This window comes from Nicotiana sylvestris, chromosome 10 (assembly GCF_000393655.2).
Source record: "Nicotiana sylvestris chromosome 10, ASM39365v2, whole genome shotgun sequence".
NCBI lineage: Eukaryota > Viridiplantae > Streptophyta > Magnoliopsida > Solanales > Solanaceae > Nicotiana > Nicotiana sylvestris.
In genome coordinates this window covers 30,576,273-30,598,706 of record NC_091066.1, presented here as the reverse complement: position 1 = coordinate 30,598,706, position 22,434 = coordinate 30,576,273, and the positions used below count along the sequence as shown (strand labels likewise).

Genomic DNA, 22,434 nt, shown 5'->3' with positions numbered 1-22,434 from the left:
ATTCTTTATGTTCTGATCCATTTCTATTGCGGTTTATTCTTGCAAATATTCACAATTTGTTTTCTGAAACCCTCCATTTTAATTCTCTGCTTTTAATATCAATGCCATTAATTCGATCTTGTCATTGCTCTGTATATGCAATCCAATGCTAGTTAATTGTTCTTGTGCTATTATCATTTTCTTCCCACGGGTTAGCTCTTTTTTTTTTTTTCGGGCTATGTGTTGTAACTATAAAGATTAAATATTTATTTATTGCTTGGTATTTTGGTCGATTAATTTATGTCAAATTGTCGATTTTCTTTTGTGAAACTTGCCTAAGACAGGGGCCGCAATTCTGAAATACCTTAATTTTGATGATTTAGTTAATGTAAATGCATTCTTTGTTGTGCACTTGTGCATGTTTTTCTCATCCGGCTGTTTGAATGCTTTGGATAAACTACTTTAAGGAGTGTTTAGTTCTTGGTGCTTTTTTTATTTTTTATTATTATGTTCCGGACAAGGAAAGATGATCACCTTATGCTTTGAGGGTAGTTTGGTTCGCAAACTAGTTACGTAGGGTTGATAAATGTGGATTGCTATGCCTTAAATTGTTAATTATAATACAAATATTGTTATGCAGGGCTGCGACACCAAAAGAATTAGTTTTATTAATTAGTAAACATGTACATGCTTTACTTTAACTAATTTAAATAAAAATTGTTAAGAACTTTTTCTATATAGAATGTTGTCATGTTGTTATTTTTTTTTTAAAGATTTTATTTTTTTATACTAAAACAAATGTCGTTCTTTTAAGGATTTTTTTTTTTGATAAGATACTTTTAAGGTTATTTTTTTTGTTATTTTAGCTGCTCTTCTTTAGGTATTACGGACAAATTTATTCTTATTCTTTCACATTCTATCTCACAACATAGATTTTCCCAGAATTTATGTGAGTAGTACTTACGCTACAAACAAAAATGGTAACCAAACGTTGCCTTAGATATGTAGATTTCTATGTTGGGAACTAAATGTTGTAGTGACAATGTAGAGTTCTATGCCGGACATAATTTTTATGTGGTAAACCAATAAAGGGCCCTTTAGTTGCTGGTTATAGTTATGCAGGTATTAGTGAGTCTTGCGTGTTCTTACTTAGGTTGCTTTACTTCTTCTCTCCTGGTAAGAATGTGGTGGAGCTCAGAGAGGGGTCAGTGTGTGCATTGTTTGAACTGATAAAGAACAGCATAATAGTTTTTCCTATTTATGGATAGATGTACCTTCATTAAGAGCTTGACTCTATGGCCTTCAGCTTTTGGATGAAATGTGGTCTCTTTTCTATCTTGCTATGAAGAATTATGATGCCCTGAGGATTTGATTTGTTTCCAAACAAAGGATGCTGGTTCAATCCAAGGCATCTTTAGATGTTGGGCTCTTGCTGACGTTATAACGGATCAATGCTTTCAGATAAAAGTGATGGATGTTGTTCCACACACCTCATTGATGGGGATGGCGTTTTCAATGTTGCTGGAGTTGAAAATTTCATAAAGGAAGTTAAACTGGCAGATTGTGGTCTTTCATATGCTATAGTATCCATTATGGGCCCACAAAGCAGCGGTAATAATTCTTTCTAGATAAATTCAATTTGCTATCATCCATTTTCCAGTTTGTAATCTATTAACGGAAATTTATCTTGTTGTTCTGTATGCTTAAATGAGGATTCGCTTACTGCTTCACTTGAGCTCTATATATCATCTTAGTTAACTCTTACTAGATGCTATATTCTGCTTGCCATTTCCTGACAAACTTCAACTGAGATTATGCCAGGGAAAAGTACTCTGTTAAATCATCTATTTGGTACTAACTTTAGAGAGATGGATGCTTATAAAGGAAGGTATGGATTAGTGTTTTAGCTTATCATAGTAATTCTGTGTATCCTAATAAAAGCGAGCGTTATTGATATTCTTTTCAGGTCACAAACCACAAAAGGTATATGGATGGCTCGATGCGTCGGGATTGAGCCGTGCACCCTTGTTATGGATTTGGAGGGTACCGATGGGAGAGAGCGCGGAGAGGTTTGTTGAAATGACTTTCTAGATGATGATTTACTTTCCCATACTCGTTTTTGCCCATTGCTTGGTTTGAATGTTAGTTCCTGTGACTATATAAACAACTTATGTGTTTCTCCCAAAGTGTTAGGTGTGTCTGCATGTGTAACATGTATTGCATCCTAATATGAACACTGTTTGTCCATTTCTTCCTTGTTTTATTGCTTTTATAATTTAATTATATCCTACAACTTTTTGTATAAAGTGATCTAATCTAATTTAGTATCCACAATCTTCATAGTTTTCTTAATTCCTTTTTGCCGCCTTCTGCTATGCTTCACTGATATAACTTTGGAACAAGTTTCATGATTTGCTTGTCTATGAGATACTTCGCTTTCCACCTTCCCTGATCTCTCTGTTAATGTACTCATATCTGTGTTCCAACCTGTCTATGGATCCATTGTTAGCTGTATTATATTGGTAATTGTCAAATTTCACTGACTGATTTGTACCACCAAGTTTCCTGCTACCAATGTTCATTGAATGCTGCCTGCCTCATTCAATTTTGATGTTTTGTTTAGGATGACACTACATTTGAGAAGCAAAGTGCCTTATTTGCCCTTGCTGTTTCTGATATAGTGCTAATCAATATGTAAGTTCCCTTTTAGTGTGTGAATTACATGTACCTAAGCTAAATTGATACCTTAAAAAGAATCAAAATGGACAAATTGTTTAAAAGTTTCAAATACAGGTGGTGTCATGATATTGGCCGTGAGCAAGCTGCTAATAAGCCTCTTCTGAAGACTGTTTTTCAGGTACAATACAAAGTGTTGTCTTGTCTGAATATTTGGTATTGTTTTTAAAATGATTAATCTTAACAGGTTATGATGCGGTTATTTAGTCCACGTAAAACGACATTGATGTTTGTTATACGCGATAAAACAAGGGTAGGTTCCTTCTTCTCTCTTGTGTGGTTTCCCCAGTTGAAGATATTCCGACATTGATTATATCTGCAGATCTTGTTGAGAAGATTGCCTAACTTTTTGAATTTCCCATAATATTTGATAGACTCCGCTTGAAAATTTGGAGCCTGTTCTAAGGGAAGATATTCAGAAGGTACCATGTGCATGTTTCTTCATAATATACATATTATTGTAGACTCAATTATTTGGTTCTTATTCGATTCCCTTGGACTGTAGATATGGGATTCCGTCCCAAAGCCGCAAGCTCATGAGGAAACACCTTTAAGTGAATTTTTTAATGTAAGTCTCTTAAGTTAAGATCTATGTAGCCTTCTTATTAGCTGGTTTTCTCTAACATATGCATGTAATGATATTGATCGATATGTGTCCAGGTTGAGGTTGTTGCACTTTCTAGTTATGAAGAGAAGGAAGAGCAATTTAAAGAGCAGGTAGAGACAAATCAATTACTTGAACTTCGTTGATCGTTTTATTCTCTCTCTCTCTCTCTCTTATTATTTTAAATCTGTTTACTTTGACGTATAGTGTTTTCCGACATACTCAAATAATCAACTCTTTTGTTTAGTGAGCTTTGGGTTTATATTATGTTTATGCTTGTTATCCTTGTAAAGGTGGCTAGTCTAAGACAACAATTCTTTCATTCTATTGCACCTGGGGGTCTTGCTGGAGATAGGCGGGGAGTTGTTCCTGCTTCTGGTTTTTCGTTTAGTGCACAGCATATGTGGGAGGTTATAAAGGAGAACAGGGACCTTGACCTCCCTGCCCATAAGGTTACGTCCCCGGAATCTGCTCAAGTGAAGTTTCAGTTTATCATCTATATCCTCATTGATGTGCTTGTTGTACTCTAAGTGCAGGTTATGGTAGCTACCGTACGCTGTGAAGAAATTGCCCATGAAAAATATGATTCTTTCACAGCAAATGAGGTATTTGCATTTTATTAATTTTTTTAGTGAATTACTCGTTTTTCTTTTTTATTGACCAATTTTGAACACCGGCATTTAATTATAGGTAATGATTAATCTTTTGTTATAGGGATGGTGTCAATTAAAAGAGGCAGTGCAATCTCATCCTGTGGGTGGCTTTGGGAAGAAGCTTAGCTCCATTTTGAACACTTGTTTATCAGAGTAAGAACACCTATCTCATACATTATAGTATGCATGCTTTATAGCTGTATGGATAAATCTTTCATACATCTATACAATTTTGCTCAACTTTCTCCTTCTTTCTTATACCTTCCAAAGTAGCTGTACTACATATCAGATACCAAATGACGTTTGAGAGGAGTATCTTTATGTCTGTAGTGAAGCATATCTATATGGTGATGTTCTTTATGTCTATTAAGCAAAGTTGGATTGCGCAGAATTCATCTTAACATAGGCATAATTCTATGCTCTTTCCTTGATATACATGTTGTGAGAATGCACGGGAGAAATATCTTATCAATTAGTTAAAGTGTTGTACAATGCGTATTTATATATAGTGATTACATAATAATAGGTATCTACTTCCCGATGTGGGACAATATACATGACTAACTACTTAACACTCCCCCTCAAGCCGGTGCATATAAATCATATGTACCGAGCTTGTTACAAATGTAACTAATACGAGAACCAGTAAGAGACTTAGTGAAAATATCTGCTAGCTGATCATTCGACTGTACAAACTTTGTAACAATATCTCTTGAGAGTATCTTTTCTCTGACAAAGTGACAGTCGATCTCAATGTGTTTAGTCCTCTCATGGAACACTGGATTTGACACAATATGAAGAGCAACTTGAATATCACACACCAGTTCCATCTTGATGATTTCTCCGAACTTCAACTCCTTGAGCAACTGCTTGACCCGAACTAGCTCACACGTTGCCATAGCCATGGCCTGATATTCGGCTTCGGCGCTAGATCGAGCAACTACATTCTGTTTCTTGCTCTTCCAAGAGACCAAATTACCTCCTACTAGAACACAATATTCAAACGTAGAACGTCTATCAGAAGGTGATCCTGCCCAATCAGCATATGTGTACCCAACAATCTGTTTGTGGCCTCGATCCTCGAAAAGTAACCCTTTGCGTGGAGCTGACTTTATATACCGAAGAATGCGAATAACTGCATCCCAGTGACTATCACAGGGAGAATCCATAAACTGACTTACAACACTCATCGGAAAAGAAATGTCAGGTCTAGTCACTGTGAGGCAATTAAATTTGCCGACCAACCTCCTATATCTCGTAGGATCTCTAAGAAGCTCCCCCTGTCCAAGCAGGAGCTTAGCAATCGGATCCATAGAAGTGTCAACAGGTCTGCAGCCCATCATTCCAATCTCCTCAAGAATGTCTAAGGCATACTTTCGCTGTGAAATAACAATACCTGAGCTAGACGGAGCGACCTCAATACCTAGAAAATACTTCAATCTGCCAGATCCTTAGTTCGGAAGTGCTGAAAGAGATGTTGCTTCAGATTAGTAATACCATCCTGATCATTGCCAGTAATAACAATATCATTAACATAAACCACCAAACAAATACACAGATTAGGAGCCGGATGCTGATAAAAACACAAAGTGATCAGCTTCACTACGAGTCATGCCGAACTCCTGATTAACTGTGCTGATCTTACCAAACCAAGCTCGAGGGGACTGTTTCAAACCATATAGTGACCTGCGCAATCGGCATACAAGACCACTAGACTTCCCCTGAGCAACAAAACCAGGTGTTGCTCCATATAAACTTCTTCCTCAAGATCACCGTGGAGAAAAGCATTCTTAATGTCTAACTGATAAAGAGGCCAATGACGTACAACAACCATGGACAAAAAGAGACGAACAAATACTACTTTAGCCACGGGAGAGAAAGTGTCACTATAATCAAGTCCAAAAATTTGAGTGTATCCTTTTGCAACAAGACGAGCCTTAAGCCGATCAACCTGGCCATCCGGGCCGACTTTGACGGCATAAACCCAATGACAACCAACAGTGGAACAAGCTCCCAAGTACCACTCGCATGTAAAGCAGACATCTCGTCAATCATAGCTTGTCGCCATCCTGGATGAGATAATGCCTCACCTGTAGACTTTGGGATAGAAACAATGGACAAAGATGATATAAAAGCATAATGAGGTAATGATAGACGATGATAACTTAAACCGACATAATGGAGATTAGGATTAAGTGTGGATCGTATACCTTTGCTGAGTGCAATTGGTTGACTAAGAGGAGACAAGTCCGCAGTAGGTGCAAAATCTGATGCAGGACGTGAATCACCTAGGCTTGATGCTAGACGTGGACGACGATGATAAGTCAAGAGTGGTGGAGCTGCAGAAGGTTAAACTGGACTAGGTGGTGGAGCTGTAGGTGGTGAAACTGGACTGGGTGGTGGAACTTGAGCTATAAGTGGTGGAACTGGAGCTATAGGTGGTGGGGAGTTGGTGTTGTAGAGGATGATGAATGGGAGATAGTGACTGAATATCCAAAAGATGAAATTGGTAGCATCTTAGAAATATCTAAGTGATTACCGGGACATGTGAAGTATGATTGGGTTTCAAAGAATTTAACATCAGTAGACATAATGTACCGCTGGAGGTCAGGAGAATAACATCGATATCCCTTTTGCGTTCTCGAGTAACCCAGAAATACGCACTTAAGAGCACGAGGAACTAACTTATGTTTTCCTGGAGTAAGGTTATGAATAAAACACGTGCTTCCAAAGACACGGGGTGGAAGAGAGAACAAAGGTAAGTGGGGAAACAGGACAGCGAATGGAACTTGATTCTGGGTTGCTGAAGATGACATACGATTAATAAGATAGCAAGATGTAAGAACTGCATCCCCCCTAAAAACGCAACGGAACATGAGATTGTATGAGTAGGGTATGAGCAGTTTCAATAAGATGTCTATTTTTTCTTTCAGCTACCCCATTTTGTTGAGATGTGTAGGACAAGATGTTTGATGAATAATCCTATGAGAGTTCACAAACTGCTGAAATGGGGAAGACAAATACTCTAGGGCATTATCACTACGAAGTGTGCGGATAGAAACCCCAAATTGATTTGAATTTCAACGTGGAAGGTCTGGAAAATAGAAAACAACTCAGATCGATTTTTCATCAAAAATATCCAAGTGCACCTGGAATAATCATCAATGAAACTGGCAAAGTAGCGGAATCCCAAGGTAAAACTGACCTGACGAGAACCCCAAACATCCGAATGGACTAAAATAAAAGGTGACTCTGCTCGATTATCAAGACGCCGAGGGAAATGGGAGCTGGTATGCTTACCGTGCTGACATGACTCATACTCTAGAGTGGATAAACCAGGTATCATTCTCTGAAGTTTTGACAAACTGGGATGCCCCAACCTTGTATGTAATAAATCTGGTGAATCGATAATAGGAGAAGTTGTCGAAGGAAGACAAGATATGAGTCCATGTGATTTTGCAAGGATAAGGTAATAAAGTCCATCTGATTCACGCCCGGTACCAATGATATGCCCTGTACTGCGTTCCTATATAAAAACAAGCTCATCAAGAAATAAGAGCTTTTAAGTGATTTGGCTAAGTGACCAACGGCTATGAGATTAAAGGGACTACCGGGAACATAAAGAACTGAATCTAAAGGTAAGGAAGGAAGCGGACTTGCTTGACCTATTCCAGTTGCCCTGGTTTGAGACCCGTTTGCCATTGTGACTGTTGGGAGAGATTAAAAACATAAAATAGTAGTGAAAAGAGATTTATTACCAGAAATATGATCAGATGCACTTGAATCAATGACCCAAGACTCGGAGGTTGAAGATTGAGAGACACAAGTCACGCTACTATCTGTTTGAACAACGGAAGCTATCCCTGAAGATGTGTCTGTTTACATGCTTTGTACTTAAGGAACTCCATATAATCCAGTAAAGAAACCATATGGATTGGATTCAATGCGTTGGATCCAACGGATTGTGAGTTAAAGGCTTCTGATACGAAGGCCATTATAATATTACGCCGGAAAAAGCAAAAATTTTCTATGGATTACTGTTCTCGCCGGAAAACTCATTGTTCACGCCGGAAAAATATAAAAATGGTCGAAATTTGATTTTAATTGGATGGGTAGGCTCGGATTCGCGAGGAGAAGAGATTGTTCTGAAGAAAGCGTGGACGTCGAAGCTTCGCCGGAAAACTTCTTCCGGCGGCACGTGAGGGCGCGTGGGTCATTTTCTGCCGGAGATCTTTGTGAGGGTTGGTTGCCGAGCTTTGATCTACTTCCTGGTGGTGCTGGTTTTTGCACAACACTGACAGATAGTATGGTTCTTGCGGACAAACTTGTTTTTGCCGCAAAAAGGGCTTCCGGTTGACTGTTTTCTCTTCCCGGAATTGCTAGAATTTATGCACAGCGATAAATTTCTCACGGTTGCTCTGATACCATGTGAGAATGCACGGGAGAAATATCTTATTAATTAATTAAAGTGTTGTACAATGCCTATTTATATACAGTGATTACATAATAATAGGTATCTACTTCCCGATGTGGGATACTATACATGACTAACTACTTAATGCATGTTATGAACTTGTATGCATGTTGTCAATAATAAGCACATACGTACTTGGGCTATAAGATTTTTCTCTTTTCAGATATGATGCAGAGGCTACATTCTTTGATGAAGGAGTGAGATCTACAAAACGAAAGCAGTTGGAAGAGAAATTGCTTCAGGTTAGTTAGCTAGACAATGCTCTCCCTTAAAATTGTTTCCGTGTATACACCTTTGTATATAGCTGAATTCACTTTTCTACCTTTGATTATTTGACCAATAAAACTTGGTGGATTCCTTTCGTTTGATGCCAGCTACTAGGACTTCCTAGACCCAACGAATTCAGTGCTAATTTAGTAGTTACCCCCTGAACTGCTGATCTCATTTCATTTTCCCTCCCCAGTAGAAAAATTTATACTACCTACATTAAGTTTATATGAAGGTGTTTGACTAGGCACATTTAAGATAATCATCTTGACTTGTGTTATAGAAGTGGAAAACATAGCAAAACCATGGTAGAAAGTTAGTTTGATAGAGAAAACTTCGCATCAAAGTTTTAAAACTCTTCCATGAGTTTCATCTGCATTCCTAACAATTTTCTGTCATTTTCTGCATTCGAATATCACTGTGTTGATATGAATGTCTGAAATGGAGAGAATTTTTTTTTTCATTAAAGTACTGAATTTAGAGACTAAACTAAGAAATCCTGATGACAGACTTTGATAGTATATGTACTTTCTACTGAGGTATCTAAGTTGTGTAGTGGTGGTGGTTGTATATTGATACTGGAGTTTATCCCTTAGAACGATGTACCAACTACGTGTTATTATACCTATACAATAAAGATTCTCATGCAGCTACGGTGATGATTCTGTTGTAGCTTGTCCAACCAGCCTACCAATCTATGCTGGGACGCATACGATCTGATACTTTGGAAAGATTCAAAGAAGCATTTGATAAGGAACTGAAGGGAGGTATAGGGTTTGCAATGGCCGCTCATGAGTGCACTGTGTCTTTTATGTCCCAGTTTGATGAAGAATGCGCAGGTACAGGATATAACCTGCCATTTCTGTAACCCCACTCGATTTAATCTATTCGTGAGATAAGATCATATTAACTGTCATTACTGATCATGTTTACCAGGGGTGTGATATAAAATTACAGCCGCTGTTGCTATATGATAAACTTGCAAAACTGACAAATCTTTAGCAGATAGTGTTCATTACAATTTTTCTTCTAAATATCTTGCTGAACATCGCTGTTGGGCTAAAAAGGCCCAAAAATACTCTTAACATGGTGTGATATTATCCGTTTTGGGCCAAGCCTGCACAGTTTTTTCCCCAAAAGTCCTCACAACATTAAGAGTATCCAACTCCTTATAAGTAGCTTATTTTTCTTTTCTACTTTTCATGTGGGACTTTATTTATATACACTCAACAATTGCATCAACAAAGTGGAGTAAGACAAAGCATTGGTGACTGATAAATTGTGCTGAGCGTAAAATGTTGAGCTTAGTCCCAGCAGATTGCTCTTTGAAACTTGTAGGCTGATACATTATTTTGCAGATGCTGTTATTGATCAAGCAAAATGGGACTCATCCAGAGTTAGGGATAAGCTCAAGCGTGATATAGATGCTCATATTGCTGAAATTCGTACTGCCAAGCTGGCTGAAGTTACTACTCTTTACGAGGTACGATGTTAGTGACCATATATTTTAGTCCTTTTGTAGTACGTATCAAAAATTATTCAAACTTGGTTTATCATTGGCTAGTGTTAGATACTAGGATTTTGAGATCCAAATAATCTGGCATTTGTTGGAATAAAAGTTCAACATGACAAAACATTGTCACCTGACAGCTGAACGGCTCTTACAACATTCATAATGTCAATAAATTTTTCCTTGTTATAATTGGATCTTTTGAGATTGACCGTATCTTTAAATGTAGTTATACTGGCACTGAAGTTTCTCGATTTTTTGTCTAGACCAAATTAAATGATGCTTTAGCTGGACCTGTGGAGGGTCTTTTAGATGGAGCTGCTGATGATACATGGCCAGCAATAAGAAAACTGCTTCAGCGTGAGACTGACACAGCACTCGCTGGGTTTTCGGCTTCACTTTCTGGTTTTGAAATGGATGAACAAACAAGGGAAAATATGGTTTTGAGATTGAAGGATTATGCACGTGGAGTGGTTGAAGTAAAGGCGAAGGAAGAGGCTGGAAGGGTTTTGATTCGTATGAAGGACAGGTAGTGATATTGGTTATCTTGTTCAGAAGTTCTTACATGGTAATATTTTAGATATATAATACTCCATATTCTACTGACCTGAAATTCGTTGACAGGTTTTCAATGTTATTTAGCTATGATTCTGATTCAATGCCACGAGTTTGGACTGGAAAGGAAAATATTCGAGCTATTACCAAAACTGCCAGATCAGCTGTATGACTGACTGAATTAATTTTTCTTTTTCGGTTGTCTGTTTAAGGTTTGAATATCACATAAATCTCTGTCCTTTTAATGCGCTCCTCAGTCTCTGAAGCTCCTGTCAGTTATGGCTGCAATTCGTTTGGAAGATGAACGTGATAGCATAGAGAATACACTCGCTGTTGCTCTTTCGGATGGAGGTGCTTCAACCAAAAAAGGCATTGCATCTCTGGATCCTCTGGCTTCTAGCACTTGGAATGAGGTAACTCGCTTAGTTGATAAGATGGTATGTCTTAGAAGTTAATTACAAGAAGATAAGCATGATCAAAGAAAAAGGAGAAGCAAGATTTGTTCAAGTTTTGTCCAAAGTGATTTAATAGAGTTCATAAAATGTGAATATTTTCTTTGAACCATCTCAATTAAATTATCAATTTTTATCAGTGCAGTACTATATATACCCTTCTATGTTAATCATGCCGCTTAGTCTAACATTTGCATTTATTTACCTTTCTCATTTTGGTATTTTGTCACGACCCCGGTTTGCCCTCCGTGAACCATCGTGACGGCACCTAGTCTCTACGACTAGGTAAGCCTAAGATGCGGAAGATAAACCAAATTTGCAGAAAGAAAACAATTTAAAATAAAAATAGAGTAATAAAACAACGTTTAAAAGTGCCGCTCGGCATACACAATATTAACTCTTAAAACCAATACACTTTCCCAAAACCCGGAAACCCATGAATCACAAGCTACGAATATAATAAAAATGCTCTAACTCCAGAATGTCTACATCAACAGAAGAAAATAGAAAGGCTATCACTACAAGATAGAATGGAAAGGGACTCCTCGGTCTGCGGACGCGACAGATATACCTCGAAGTCTCTGAAACAGTCGCCTCGCCTCAAGAATGATAGGAGTGAGTCAATACCTGGATCTGCACATGAAAAACATGCGCAGAAAGGGCATGAGTACAACGGTACTCAGTAAGTGCGAAGCCTAACCTCGGTCGGGTAGTGACGAGGAAGATCAGGGCCCTACTGATGTTAAATAAAATATAAGGCCTAACAGTGTAGAATAAGACAGTATAATTAAGTGCAACAGTAAGAAATAACATAGAATAAAAAGAACAACAGCAACTAGAACAGAGACAAATAATCACAGAAAGGAAATACAACTCAACACAGAGATAACAATGGGAGTACCTTCCAGGATACTGTCCTGTAGTCCCAATTACATCTATCCAGTGGATCTCCAGGAATGCCGTCCCATAGTCCATCATATATATCTGAAGGATCTCCCGGGATCCCGTCCCGTAGTCCAACTATCAGTGCGCGGGGATCTATCGGAATCCCGATCCGTAGTCCCAAATATAAATACCCAGTACTGGGGGAATCTACCGGGTGCAGTCCCGTAGTTCCATATAACTGTGCAAGGGGATTTACCGGAATCCCACATCCGTAGTCCCAATTAAACAGACAAGGGGGATCTACCGGAATCCCACATCCGTAGTCCCAATATAAATACACATCAGTAATAGGAAAATATTCAGCAAATATCAATTTCATATTAAGGCAAACAAGTAATTCTAGTCTAGCATGCTGCACAGAATTCAGGTAAAGCAGTTTGAGCAAATAAAGCAATTAAATCACTTAGACATGCTTTCCTACGCTAACTACAGGCTTAAAGTGCAAGTAATATAAACAGGGAAGGAAACATACTAGTAATTACTTAATGAAAACCGGATTTTCAACAATTAGCACAAGTACGCACTCGTCACCTCACGTACAAGGCATTTCAATTAACAATAATACCAAATCCTAAGGGGAAGGTCCCCCACACAAAGGTTAGGCAAGCCACTTACCTCGAACTGGCTCAAAATCAACTCGAAACCACGTTCTTACCACATGTACTTGACTCCAAATGGACCAAATCTATTCAATTCAATTTCATAATGTAAATAGCACTTCAAGTAACTGATTCTACAAAGAAATTCTAAGCTAATACGCGAAATTAAGTAAAATGACCAAAACGCCCCTCGGGCCCACGTCTCGGAATCAGGTAAAATTTACATTTCCAGAATCCTCACACTCTCACGAGTTCAGTCATACCAAAAGTACCAAAATCGGACCTCAAATGGTCCCTCAAATCATCACTCAAAGGTCTCTAATTAGTCAAGCCCTAACCCCCAAATTTACCACTGATTTTCCTTAAATTTTTATGTTTATAATGATAAAAATCACCTCAATAACGAGTTTAGGTTCCAAGAATCTTACCTCCTCGAAGTTTCCATGAATTCCCTCTCAAAAACCTCCCCAAAAGCTACTTCCCGGATGAAAATGGTGAAAGAATAGCTCAAATTCGTGAAGGCAACTATTTATATGTTCTGCCCAGCAAATCCCGCATCTGCGATCCACCCATCGCATTTGCGATACCGCTTCTGCGGTTCTCACTTAAAGTTCCATCTCCGCACCTGCGACCCAGATGCCGCATCTGCGGTCCCGTAGGTGCGGTAATCCTATTGCTTCTGCGTCCCTGCTCAAATTTCTCTTAGCCGCTCCTGCGGCTCAACTCCGCATCTGCGGTAGTCGCATCTGCAGCCTACCAACTGCAGATTTGGTTATGACAGCAGCCCATAGACTTCAGCTGCAATTTCCAACTTTCCAACTTCCCGTTAACCACCCGAAATCATCCCGAGGCCCCCGAGACCTCAACCAAAAGCACCAACAAGTCCAATACCCCTGTCCAAACTTATACCAATCCTTAAAACACCTAAAACAACACCGAAACGACGAATCAACCACGAATTCAAGCCTAAGAACTCCAAAACTCTAAAAATACGCTTTCGATCAAAAAGTCTATCAAACCTCGTCCGAATGACCTGAAATTTTGCACACACGTCACATTCAACACTACGAAGCTACTCCAACTTCCGGAATTCCATTCCGACCCTCAGATCAAAATCTCACTATCGAACCGGAAACTTCAAAATTCGACCTTTTGGCATTTCAAGCCTAAATTAGCTACAGACCTCCAAAACACAATTCGAACACGCCCCTAAGCCCGAAATCACCCAACGGAGCTAACGGAACCATCAGAATTCTATTCCGAGGTCGTCTTCACACTGTTCCGACTACGGTCAAATTTCCAACACTTGGCTCTCATTTAGGGACTAAGTACCCCAAAACTGTCCGAGACTCAAAACCGAACATCCCGACAAATCAAAATAGCAGAAATATACACGGGGAAAGCAGTTAATAGGGGATCGAGGCGTTAATTCTTAAGACGACCGGTCGGGTCGTCACATATTTAGACCTTCATGATTAGAAAGTTGGATGTAAAAGTTCATCTCTTGAACTTACACATTTATTGAGTAACCTTTTTTTTTCTTTTTCCATATTTGACCTGTCATATCTGTCATCTTTTTTGATTAACTTTTCATTGCAGGTCTCTGCATCAAAAACTTTGATCACACCTATCCAATGCAAGTCGTTGTGGAAGCAATTTAACACTGAGACTGAATACATTGTTACACAAGCCATTGCTGCTCAGGCACGTTATCTTACATCTTGCACATAACTTTGTGCTTTTTAGGACTTCATTCCTTGTATATTTAATTTTTACGAACGGACAGACATATAGTAATATTTTATATATTATTAATTTTGCACCTTCTTAACTAAAGCTCACACGTTAATTGCACTTTGCACTTAAAGTCCCAATCAACCTTGGTTCTTCTTTTATGATTTTCACCTTTGACAACACTTTTCAGTACCTTTGAATCAGACAAATTTAAAGGTATGATTCACGTTAATCTGTAGCTCTATAATTTGATTCCAACGATTCTCTGAGCCTTTTAATTGTATGTTAACATAGCACTTTTTCTTAACATCTGCCGTGACATCTCTATTTGATATATCCATCAGGACAAAAAATTTCTCTTCAGGGTTGTAATATTTGTAGACTCCTTTGTTAGCTTCTGACCATCAGTTTTTTTTTAACTTTAGGAGGCTAGCAGGAGAAATAACAATTGGCTGCCACCTCCATGGGCAGTTGTCGCGTTGCTTATTCTGGGGTTCAATGAATTCATGACACTGTTGAGGTACCATTTCCTACTTATGGATCATGAGTGGGTTTGGATTGCGCGAGTCAAAACAGTTTTAAAAAGTATGGCTGTAACCAACTCGTTTAATATTTGCTTGGGTAAACATGAGTTGGGTCAAATATATGTTCAATAGCAGGTCATAATCCAACCTCCCCACTAATGACCACCTCTCAATTTCTTGTTAGAATTGGGTCAACATTTCTCTATCCATTTTGTTTCATTCTCTTGGAGTATTTTTGATACTCTTAGTCATGATACCCCCTAGCCGAGGGTCTATTGGAAACAACCTCTCTATCTTCCGGGGTAGGGATAAGGTTTGCGTATACACTACCCTCTCCAGACCCCACGTGTGGGATTTCACTGGGTTGTTATTGTTGTTGTTAGTCATGATACCCCTTTTGACGAATAGAGGCTTTTATATCCACTTGATGATAGCATGTATCCACCGTAATCACATATGTCACATTGGTTTTTTACTCTTTTCAGAAATCCTTTGTATTTGGGAGTCATATTTGTTGCCTTTCTACTAGTGAAAGCCCTCTGGGTGCAACTGGACATCTCGGGCGAATTCCGCAATGGCGCTGTAAGTGTTGAATATGATTTGTTAAAATTTCAGTTTTGTTGCATTAGAAGCATTTGACCAAATAACTGTATGAACTGTTGGTCTTTGCTCATTCATAAGATATTGTTGTTAAACTTCCTCCATTGTCCTAAAGTATGACACTTCCTACCATTTTCTTTTGCAACTCTCTAGAATTCTGTTGAGCCGAGGGTCTATTGGAAACAACCTCTCTGCCCATAAGGTCTACATACATACTATCCTCCCCATACCTTACTTGTGGGATTATATTGGGTTGTTGTTGTTCTTGTAAAAGTTCATGCAAAGCTAAAATCGCCAACACAAATACGTTTTAACCTTTCAATGGCGTTTCGATTCATCATAATCTTTGGAATGTTTTATGTGGGCTTTCAGGAGTTATTTCCTAATCTAGTCTGCTAAGATGAAACACATTTGTACCTTCCTTTCTTTTCTGTAACATTTTTAGAGTTAACTGTTTAGACCTGGACAAAAGGGGTCTATACATGAAGCAATACAAACGGATGGGATATAAGTATGATTGCTGCACTTCATTTCTTCCATTACAATGATGAGAACTTTCAAAATAACAATCTATCTGTTACCTGATCTTGACACATGTGTTGACAGCTTCCTGGACTTCTCTCTTTATCCACAAAGTTCCTTCCTACAGTCACGAATCTTCTTAGACGACTAGCTGAGGCAGGCCAAAGGAAGGTGAATAATGAACCTCAACATAATCCTACTCCTGCATCAAAGAGCTTCCACGGTACAATTGCTTCATCTGAAGTGACTTCAGAAAATAGAGGGGAATAATCTAAGCCCCTTAATGCATGACAAAATGAAGTAAGCAGTGGTGGATCCAACAAAAGGTTCGTTGGTTCGACTGAACCTAAGTGGGTTGATTTTTATATATATGCACGAAAAGCAAATATCGATAGAATTATGTAGAACTCACAACATCTAAATTCTGGATCTACCACTGGAAGTAAGTCATGCTTATACCGCCATTCTTCTTATTTGTGGCAACAACTTTTTATGTTTATAGGATGTTTTGTGGTGCACATCTGCTTGATGGCTTTCTCTTTCAAAAGAAAGCATGTGAACAATCAGAAAAATGGAAAGAGTTGATTTTTGTGTAGGACATATATACTGAGATATGGTTTATAGTTGTGGGGTAAACTAAGAGTAGCCTCCATGTTTTTTTTTTCTTGTTTGCCACCAATTTTATCTTTCAAGAACCTATAACTTATTGATGGAAGATATATAATGTATTTAATAGATGGTATTATCTTTTTCTGGTTTTGTAATTTATATGGAAGAGGAAGACTATGTAACTTGTATTTCAATTTTGAGATTCTTTTTCTTTTTTTCCTTTGGCCAAAATGTAAAATCGTCGGTCGGCTGAAACTAATTGCATTCACTAGTCGAAAAGTGTATAACTATATACAAAAAATATATATATTGTCGGCTAATATTTTAGGAAGCTGCTAAAGATATACATTCCTCCTTTTCTTTTTTTCTTTCTTTAGAAACAGTGGGGGGGCGATGTGACAACTTTTTACCGTTCTTGCTAATCGATACCCTTTTGTGAATTAAATTTGTTTGCCCCTGCTATGCTTAAGGTCCCACTTCACTTGCATGATTTACATGTGATTAGGTATTATTAGTGTACTTTAAATGAAGGCCAAATACATTGACAGACCCTTAAAGTTGTCCACATTTTTTATTTAGACATTTTATTTTAACTTTGTTCCATTTAAATACTTTAACCAGGCCTTTACTGTATCGTTTAGACACAAAATTCGTAAGCAGCCAACCACAAAAGGTGCATGTAATTCACACACCACAATAACGAATAAGACGAGGACATGTGGATTTAACTTAATCAAATTAAAAAAACGAGTCATCTTCCCCAACGATTCCTCCTCAGTGTAAAAATCAATGTCCGGCCATTACTTTTCCAGCTCTTTCTTCTCCTCCAGAAATTTAACTTTTTTTTCTTCTTTTTCTTCATTCTTCCATTTTAGGTTAAAACTACTGAGAGTTTGGAACCAAAATGATTGGAGAAAAAAATTTCTAGCGAAGAAAATCAGCTATTTGTGCAAATTAGTTGTTGTAACAGCAGAAAGAGAAAGAGCACAATAGCCCCCTTTTACAGAGATAAAGGAGTGCTGCCGAGATGGTTCAATATTTTCCTTTTATTGTTCTTCTTTTCTCAAAAAATTATTGGTTTTAATAATGGAAAAATCATGGACATGACAGAGAGGGCCGACCATCCTTTACTGAAAATCCTTGAGGCTCATATCTGTGTAAAATGGGGCAAAGAGAAGCCGATAACGCCATGGCTGTTGTCGCGGATCACCGCCTATCGGCGTCAAATCTTCACGCGAAACCTTGCCCATCACAACATAAGAGGAACCAAAAATACCTTTTTCTTAATGACAAATCAATCAAAAACAACCTTTGAGCAAATTTTCTTGTTAATGTTGCTGCAATAGGAACAAATTTTTGGGTCTTAGTTTGTTTATCCAGTGCACCAACAAGTTAAGCATATTCTCAACATTGCCTAGCCGGAATAAATTGGTGCCGACAAAATTCTCCTGCGACCCATTAGGTCTCACCGCAAAGCTTTTTGGATCTGAAGAGTTTTTGGAAGATCTAAAAATTTAAAAGAAATTTTCACTGAAAATTTTTTTCATCAAAAATATTCATTTTTCGGCAAGTATGAAAGGTTTGTTTTTCAGATCATTTTCACGCGCTTGAAAAATGTGAGAGACACTTACTTTGCCTGTTATCATATTGTGTCTGAATGATACGGTAAAAGTAAAGGAACATACTTAAAATGAAGTATCTCAGTGAAAAGTGTGAAAAACTTTAAGGGATTGTCGATGTATTTGGCCTTAAATGAAAACCAAAACAAATTTAGTATCATTAATTCATTATCCAAAAGAAAGTACAATTTTGAGAGAAAATCTTAATTGAGGTACATTAGAATATAAGTTAATTGAACTAGAAGTAATAACCATTGCTTTTCTTTGCTAAACATGAAAAGTTTATTTAAACATTTTCTTATAACTTTGAAATTAATAGTTCAAACATTATTGAAAATATAAATTCATAACAAGTAAGAGATGATCAACATGTATGGGCCAAAAAATATCTTTTGATATAGGCAAGCCACGTCATCATCATGGTAGCCTTCATCGGCCGCCACGTGATATCAGTAAGATTTCAACAAAAATCTGCCCTAGGTCGAAGTATCCTTGAGGCGATGAAGGGTGCGATCGAGGAGTCAGTGAAGATCAAGTTCGTAAAGTCGTCATAGATCAAGGTCAAGGTCGAGCATCTTAAACAGAGTTATAATGACTAATTTTAAGATAAGACACAAAAGAGAATATTCTAGTGGATATCTCTGTACCAGTACTATTAGGGATTTTAGGAATATGTTCCCTATAAATAGAAAGAGACGCAATGATAGGTGATAGAAGATATTCACTTGTAAGAGAAGACATTGACTTTATTGAGAGAATTTGACCCTATTGCAAACATACGAAATATACCATTTTACTAAGATTCTTGTCTAACTTTTCCAGTTGATCCAAGAACAACCTGAGTGTTCGAAGGCTTATCAATCATTCATCATTGTCAAAAGGAATATCAACGGATCTTACCCCTTTTCGGGTGACTCATACGTTCTTATTTAAATAAATATCATCCATTGCTATTTATTGTTAGTTAATGTTATCTCACTCCCTTTGAGCCATTAAATATTGTAGACATTGTTCACATTTATTTCCACCCGACCTAACACATACGTATTATTTTATTACAAATCAGTCATATTGTCTTTTGGATATTAATATTAACTAAGATTGACTATACTTTATTTAAATCTAATTAGTTGAACCCGGATCTAGTTTTTTGGATCAAACAGTTTGGCGCCGTATGTAGGGAATTCTTAGCTAATTTTTTATTTTCCTTTAGATCTACAACTCATGTGAGTAGCTAACCTAACGAACCACAAAGTTTTTCTCTTTCTTTACACGTACAGATACTTACATAGCAGGTAACCAAGGAGATAAGACTAAAGTGGTAGGTGACTTCCCTGGCAACCTCATGAACGTTATCAATGAGAGCTGTGAAATGCTGGGCGATGACGCGACACCCACTGCCTCCCCCAGGCGCGAGAGGTCGCTCCCCTCCATTATGGCATAACAAAACCAAATGGAAAAGGGGTCTTCACGTCTACAGGAGAAAGGACGCCATTGGCCATGAAAAAGCTCCTCGAAGCGTGGTTGACCGATACACTAGTTAGCATGCTCAAAAAACCTACTCCATGCACGACCATGAAGACCACAAGATCCCACACCGTGCAATGAGCAGACAAGCAGGGCGACCAACCAGACCCTCCAACACTAGGTATAACTCACAATATTACTAACAATGCAGATGACAACGTCCTCGCCACTATTCTAAAGAGGACGGAAGAAATGAAGAACGAAAACAAAATGTTCAGAGATCAAATGAAAGAACACAAAGAACGAGTTGATAAGATACCGGGCGCCTCTAAGCTACTGCAAAAGAGGGATGCCGACAGATTCATAGAGCAGCCATACAGCGAGGAAGCATCCCCACATGCCATACCAAAGACCTTTAAAATTCCACCATATCTCAGGATATATGGCGTAAAGACTGACTCCGAAGATCACGTGACTCATTACGTTACCTCCGTGAAGGGCAACGAACTCACAAAAGAACAAGTGTCCTTTATTCTGCTGAAAAAATTGGCGAAACCCTCATGGGAGGGGCATTAACATGGTATTCACAGCTACCAGCCCGCTCTACAGAAACCTTCGAAGAAATGGCAGATAAGTTTGTAATGGCGCATGCTGGGGCCAACAAAGCCGAAACAAGAGTAAATGACATTCTCGTCATCAAACATTCCTTGGGAGCAGGACTGAGGGACTTCCTAGCCCGATTCGACAAGGTAAGGATGACCCTACCAAACGTCTCCTAAGGGATGGCAGTCGTAGTGTTTCAGAACGGGTTGAGTAGAGAGGGTTCAAGAGAAACCAAAAAATTGTTGAACCGTTTGATGAAGTATCCTCTAACCACTTGGGATAAAATCCACAATGCTTACTGTGTCGAAGTACGATCAGATAATGACGACCTCAATAGACTAACCCAACGGCTCATCTCGGTACAAGACGAGCCCAGGAAAGAATGTAGAGATAACATAGGAGGGATCACCTGGTCTCACAACCAAACAGGGAGCGACGTCAACCATACGTCATCCTCCCCCCTTCCCGGTCTTCCTTCTTCTATGATGATGGCCCGTCTAAGCCGAGGACGGGGACTCACCAGAATGAAAGAGGCATGCCCCCTTACTGTCTGCTCACAATTTTTGTGTGTCACCTACAGAAATAATCTATGCCCTGGAGAAACTCAGAACGAAGGTAAAGTGGCCGCCAACGATGAGGTTCGATCCGTGTAGCAACCCCCTAGGAGGATGCTACTTATAAACACTAATGTAATACTTATAAATTTAACCATTCTTTTAATAAAATAAACTATCAAAAAGAGGAAAAGAAATATTCCCGTGAATAAACTTCGACATATGACATCTCAACTTAGAAAAATCTCATAAAAATCTCTTTAAAATTTCAAGATACAACTATTAAAAAAAGGAAAAAAAGAAGAAGAAAATGGCAACATCTATTTAAGTTAAATTTATACATTAAAATTTACCAAACCTAGTAGAAGAATATCTTTTTCATACACCATTCGAGACTCAAACTAAGCATAAAGTTCAACTCTCAATCAAATAAAAGCTAGTTAAGTCTTCAAAAATAATCTCCCAAGTTCAATTCAAGTACCAAATTTAATAAAATATAAGACTTGGGCATAAACACCCCCAAAATAGTCAAATCATTTACCAAGATTAGGTTAACAAAATAATAATGTCATGACATAGTAATCATTCAAGAGTGCATATCTAAGTATATCATATGGATCATGTACAAGTCCACAAAAGTCTACAAACAAAAAATTACATATGCCTATGCAAGTGTGATCTTCATCTAATCTTCTAAAGAGTCTATTTCAAATGATATCCTCAAGCATCTCCCGGCACATCACCTACGATAGTAACAAACTATCGCTAAGCATAAATCTTATTGCCACATAAACTTAACTAATATTTCATAATAAAAGAAAGGTAAGCTATGAAAGAAATACAAGGAATAAATTCTAGATATGAGCTTATTAAAATCAGCATCAAGTACTTAATGAAGGTACAATCATCTCAAGAGGGCTAAATATCAAATCATAAAATAGTTTAAAATACCATTATTTAAAATCTCCAATATCAAGAAGATTTTCAACTATAATCCGAGAAAGTCCACCGATTAGTTGATTCTCCCAACACATGCATCATGCAATTACATCAAAATATAATCAAGCAACCAGAAGGACCGGAGTGCTAGATCAAGTAGGGTCGTCACCCAATTATCAAGAGAATCAAGAGTCATATTGAAAGTGGCTTTTCCATCCAACACAAAATGGAAAAAGTCCATGATTAAGATGGAGTGTGAATCCAAAGTCAAGATGGGTCAAGATCCAAACAAAAGGCATGCCAATAAAAGTGATAAAGTCACCATCACAAAGGGATAAAATCCTGACAAGAATGCAATGATGCTCAAGCAATCGGTATATGTGGGCGAGTTAAATTGTCTTTCAAAAATACTTCACATGACACTCATATGATTTTTAACATATTCATAACTCTATTACGAAATTATACCCTTAATGACCACTAATAAAT

At 38.0% G+C, this 22,434-nt stretch overlaps 1 protein-coding gene and 1 long non-coding RNA gene across 2 annotated transcripts; one reads left to right on the top strand and one right to left on the bottom strand.

Moving 5' to 3' along the window:
- Nucleotides 1-1,430: 1,430 nt before the first annotated feature.
- On the top strand, nt 1,431-16,497 carry LOC104232472 (protein ROOT HAIR DEFECTIVE 3-like). The gene is made up of 22 exons (XM_070160082.1): nt 1,431-1,590; nt 1,801-1,867; nt 1,946-2,048; nt 2,603-2,673; nt 2,773-2,836; nt 2,903-2,968; nt 3,090-3,137; nt 3,221-3,283; nt 3,376-3,432; nt 3,613-3,771; nt 3,856-3,924; nt 4,034-4,125; nt 8,610-8,688; nt 9,387-9,552; nt 10,072-10,196; nt 10,490-10,752; nt 10,848-10,944; nt 11,036-11,191; nt 14,374-14,478; nt 14,934-15,028; nt 15,518-15,614; nt 16,239-16,497. Exons 1-22 carry the CDS (start codon nt 1,431-1,433, stop codon nt 16,422-16,424), a joined length of 2,388 nt encoding a protein of 795 aa, XP_070016183.1. The 3' UTR covers nt 16,425-16,497.
- LOC138880319 (uncharacterized) lies at nt 11,546-16,350 on the bottom strand. Its single transcript, XR_011402865.1, has 2 exons — nt 16,214-16,350; nt 11,546-11,863 (listed from the first exon to the last, which is right to left on the bottom strand). It is a non-coding gene; the product is annotated as an uncharacterized lncRNA (long non-coding RNA).
- Nucleotides 16,498-22,434: the final 5,937 nt, after the last annotated feature.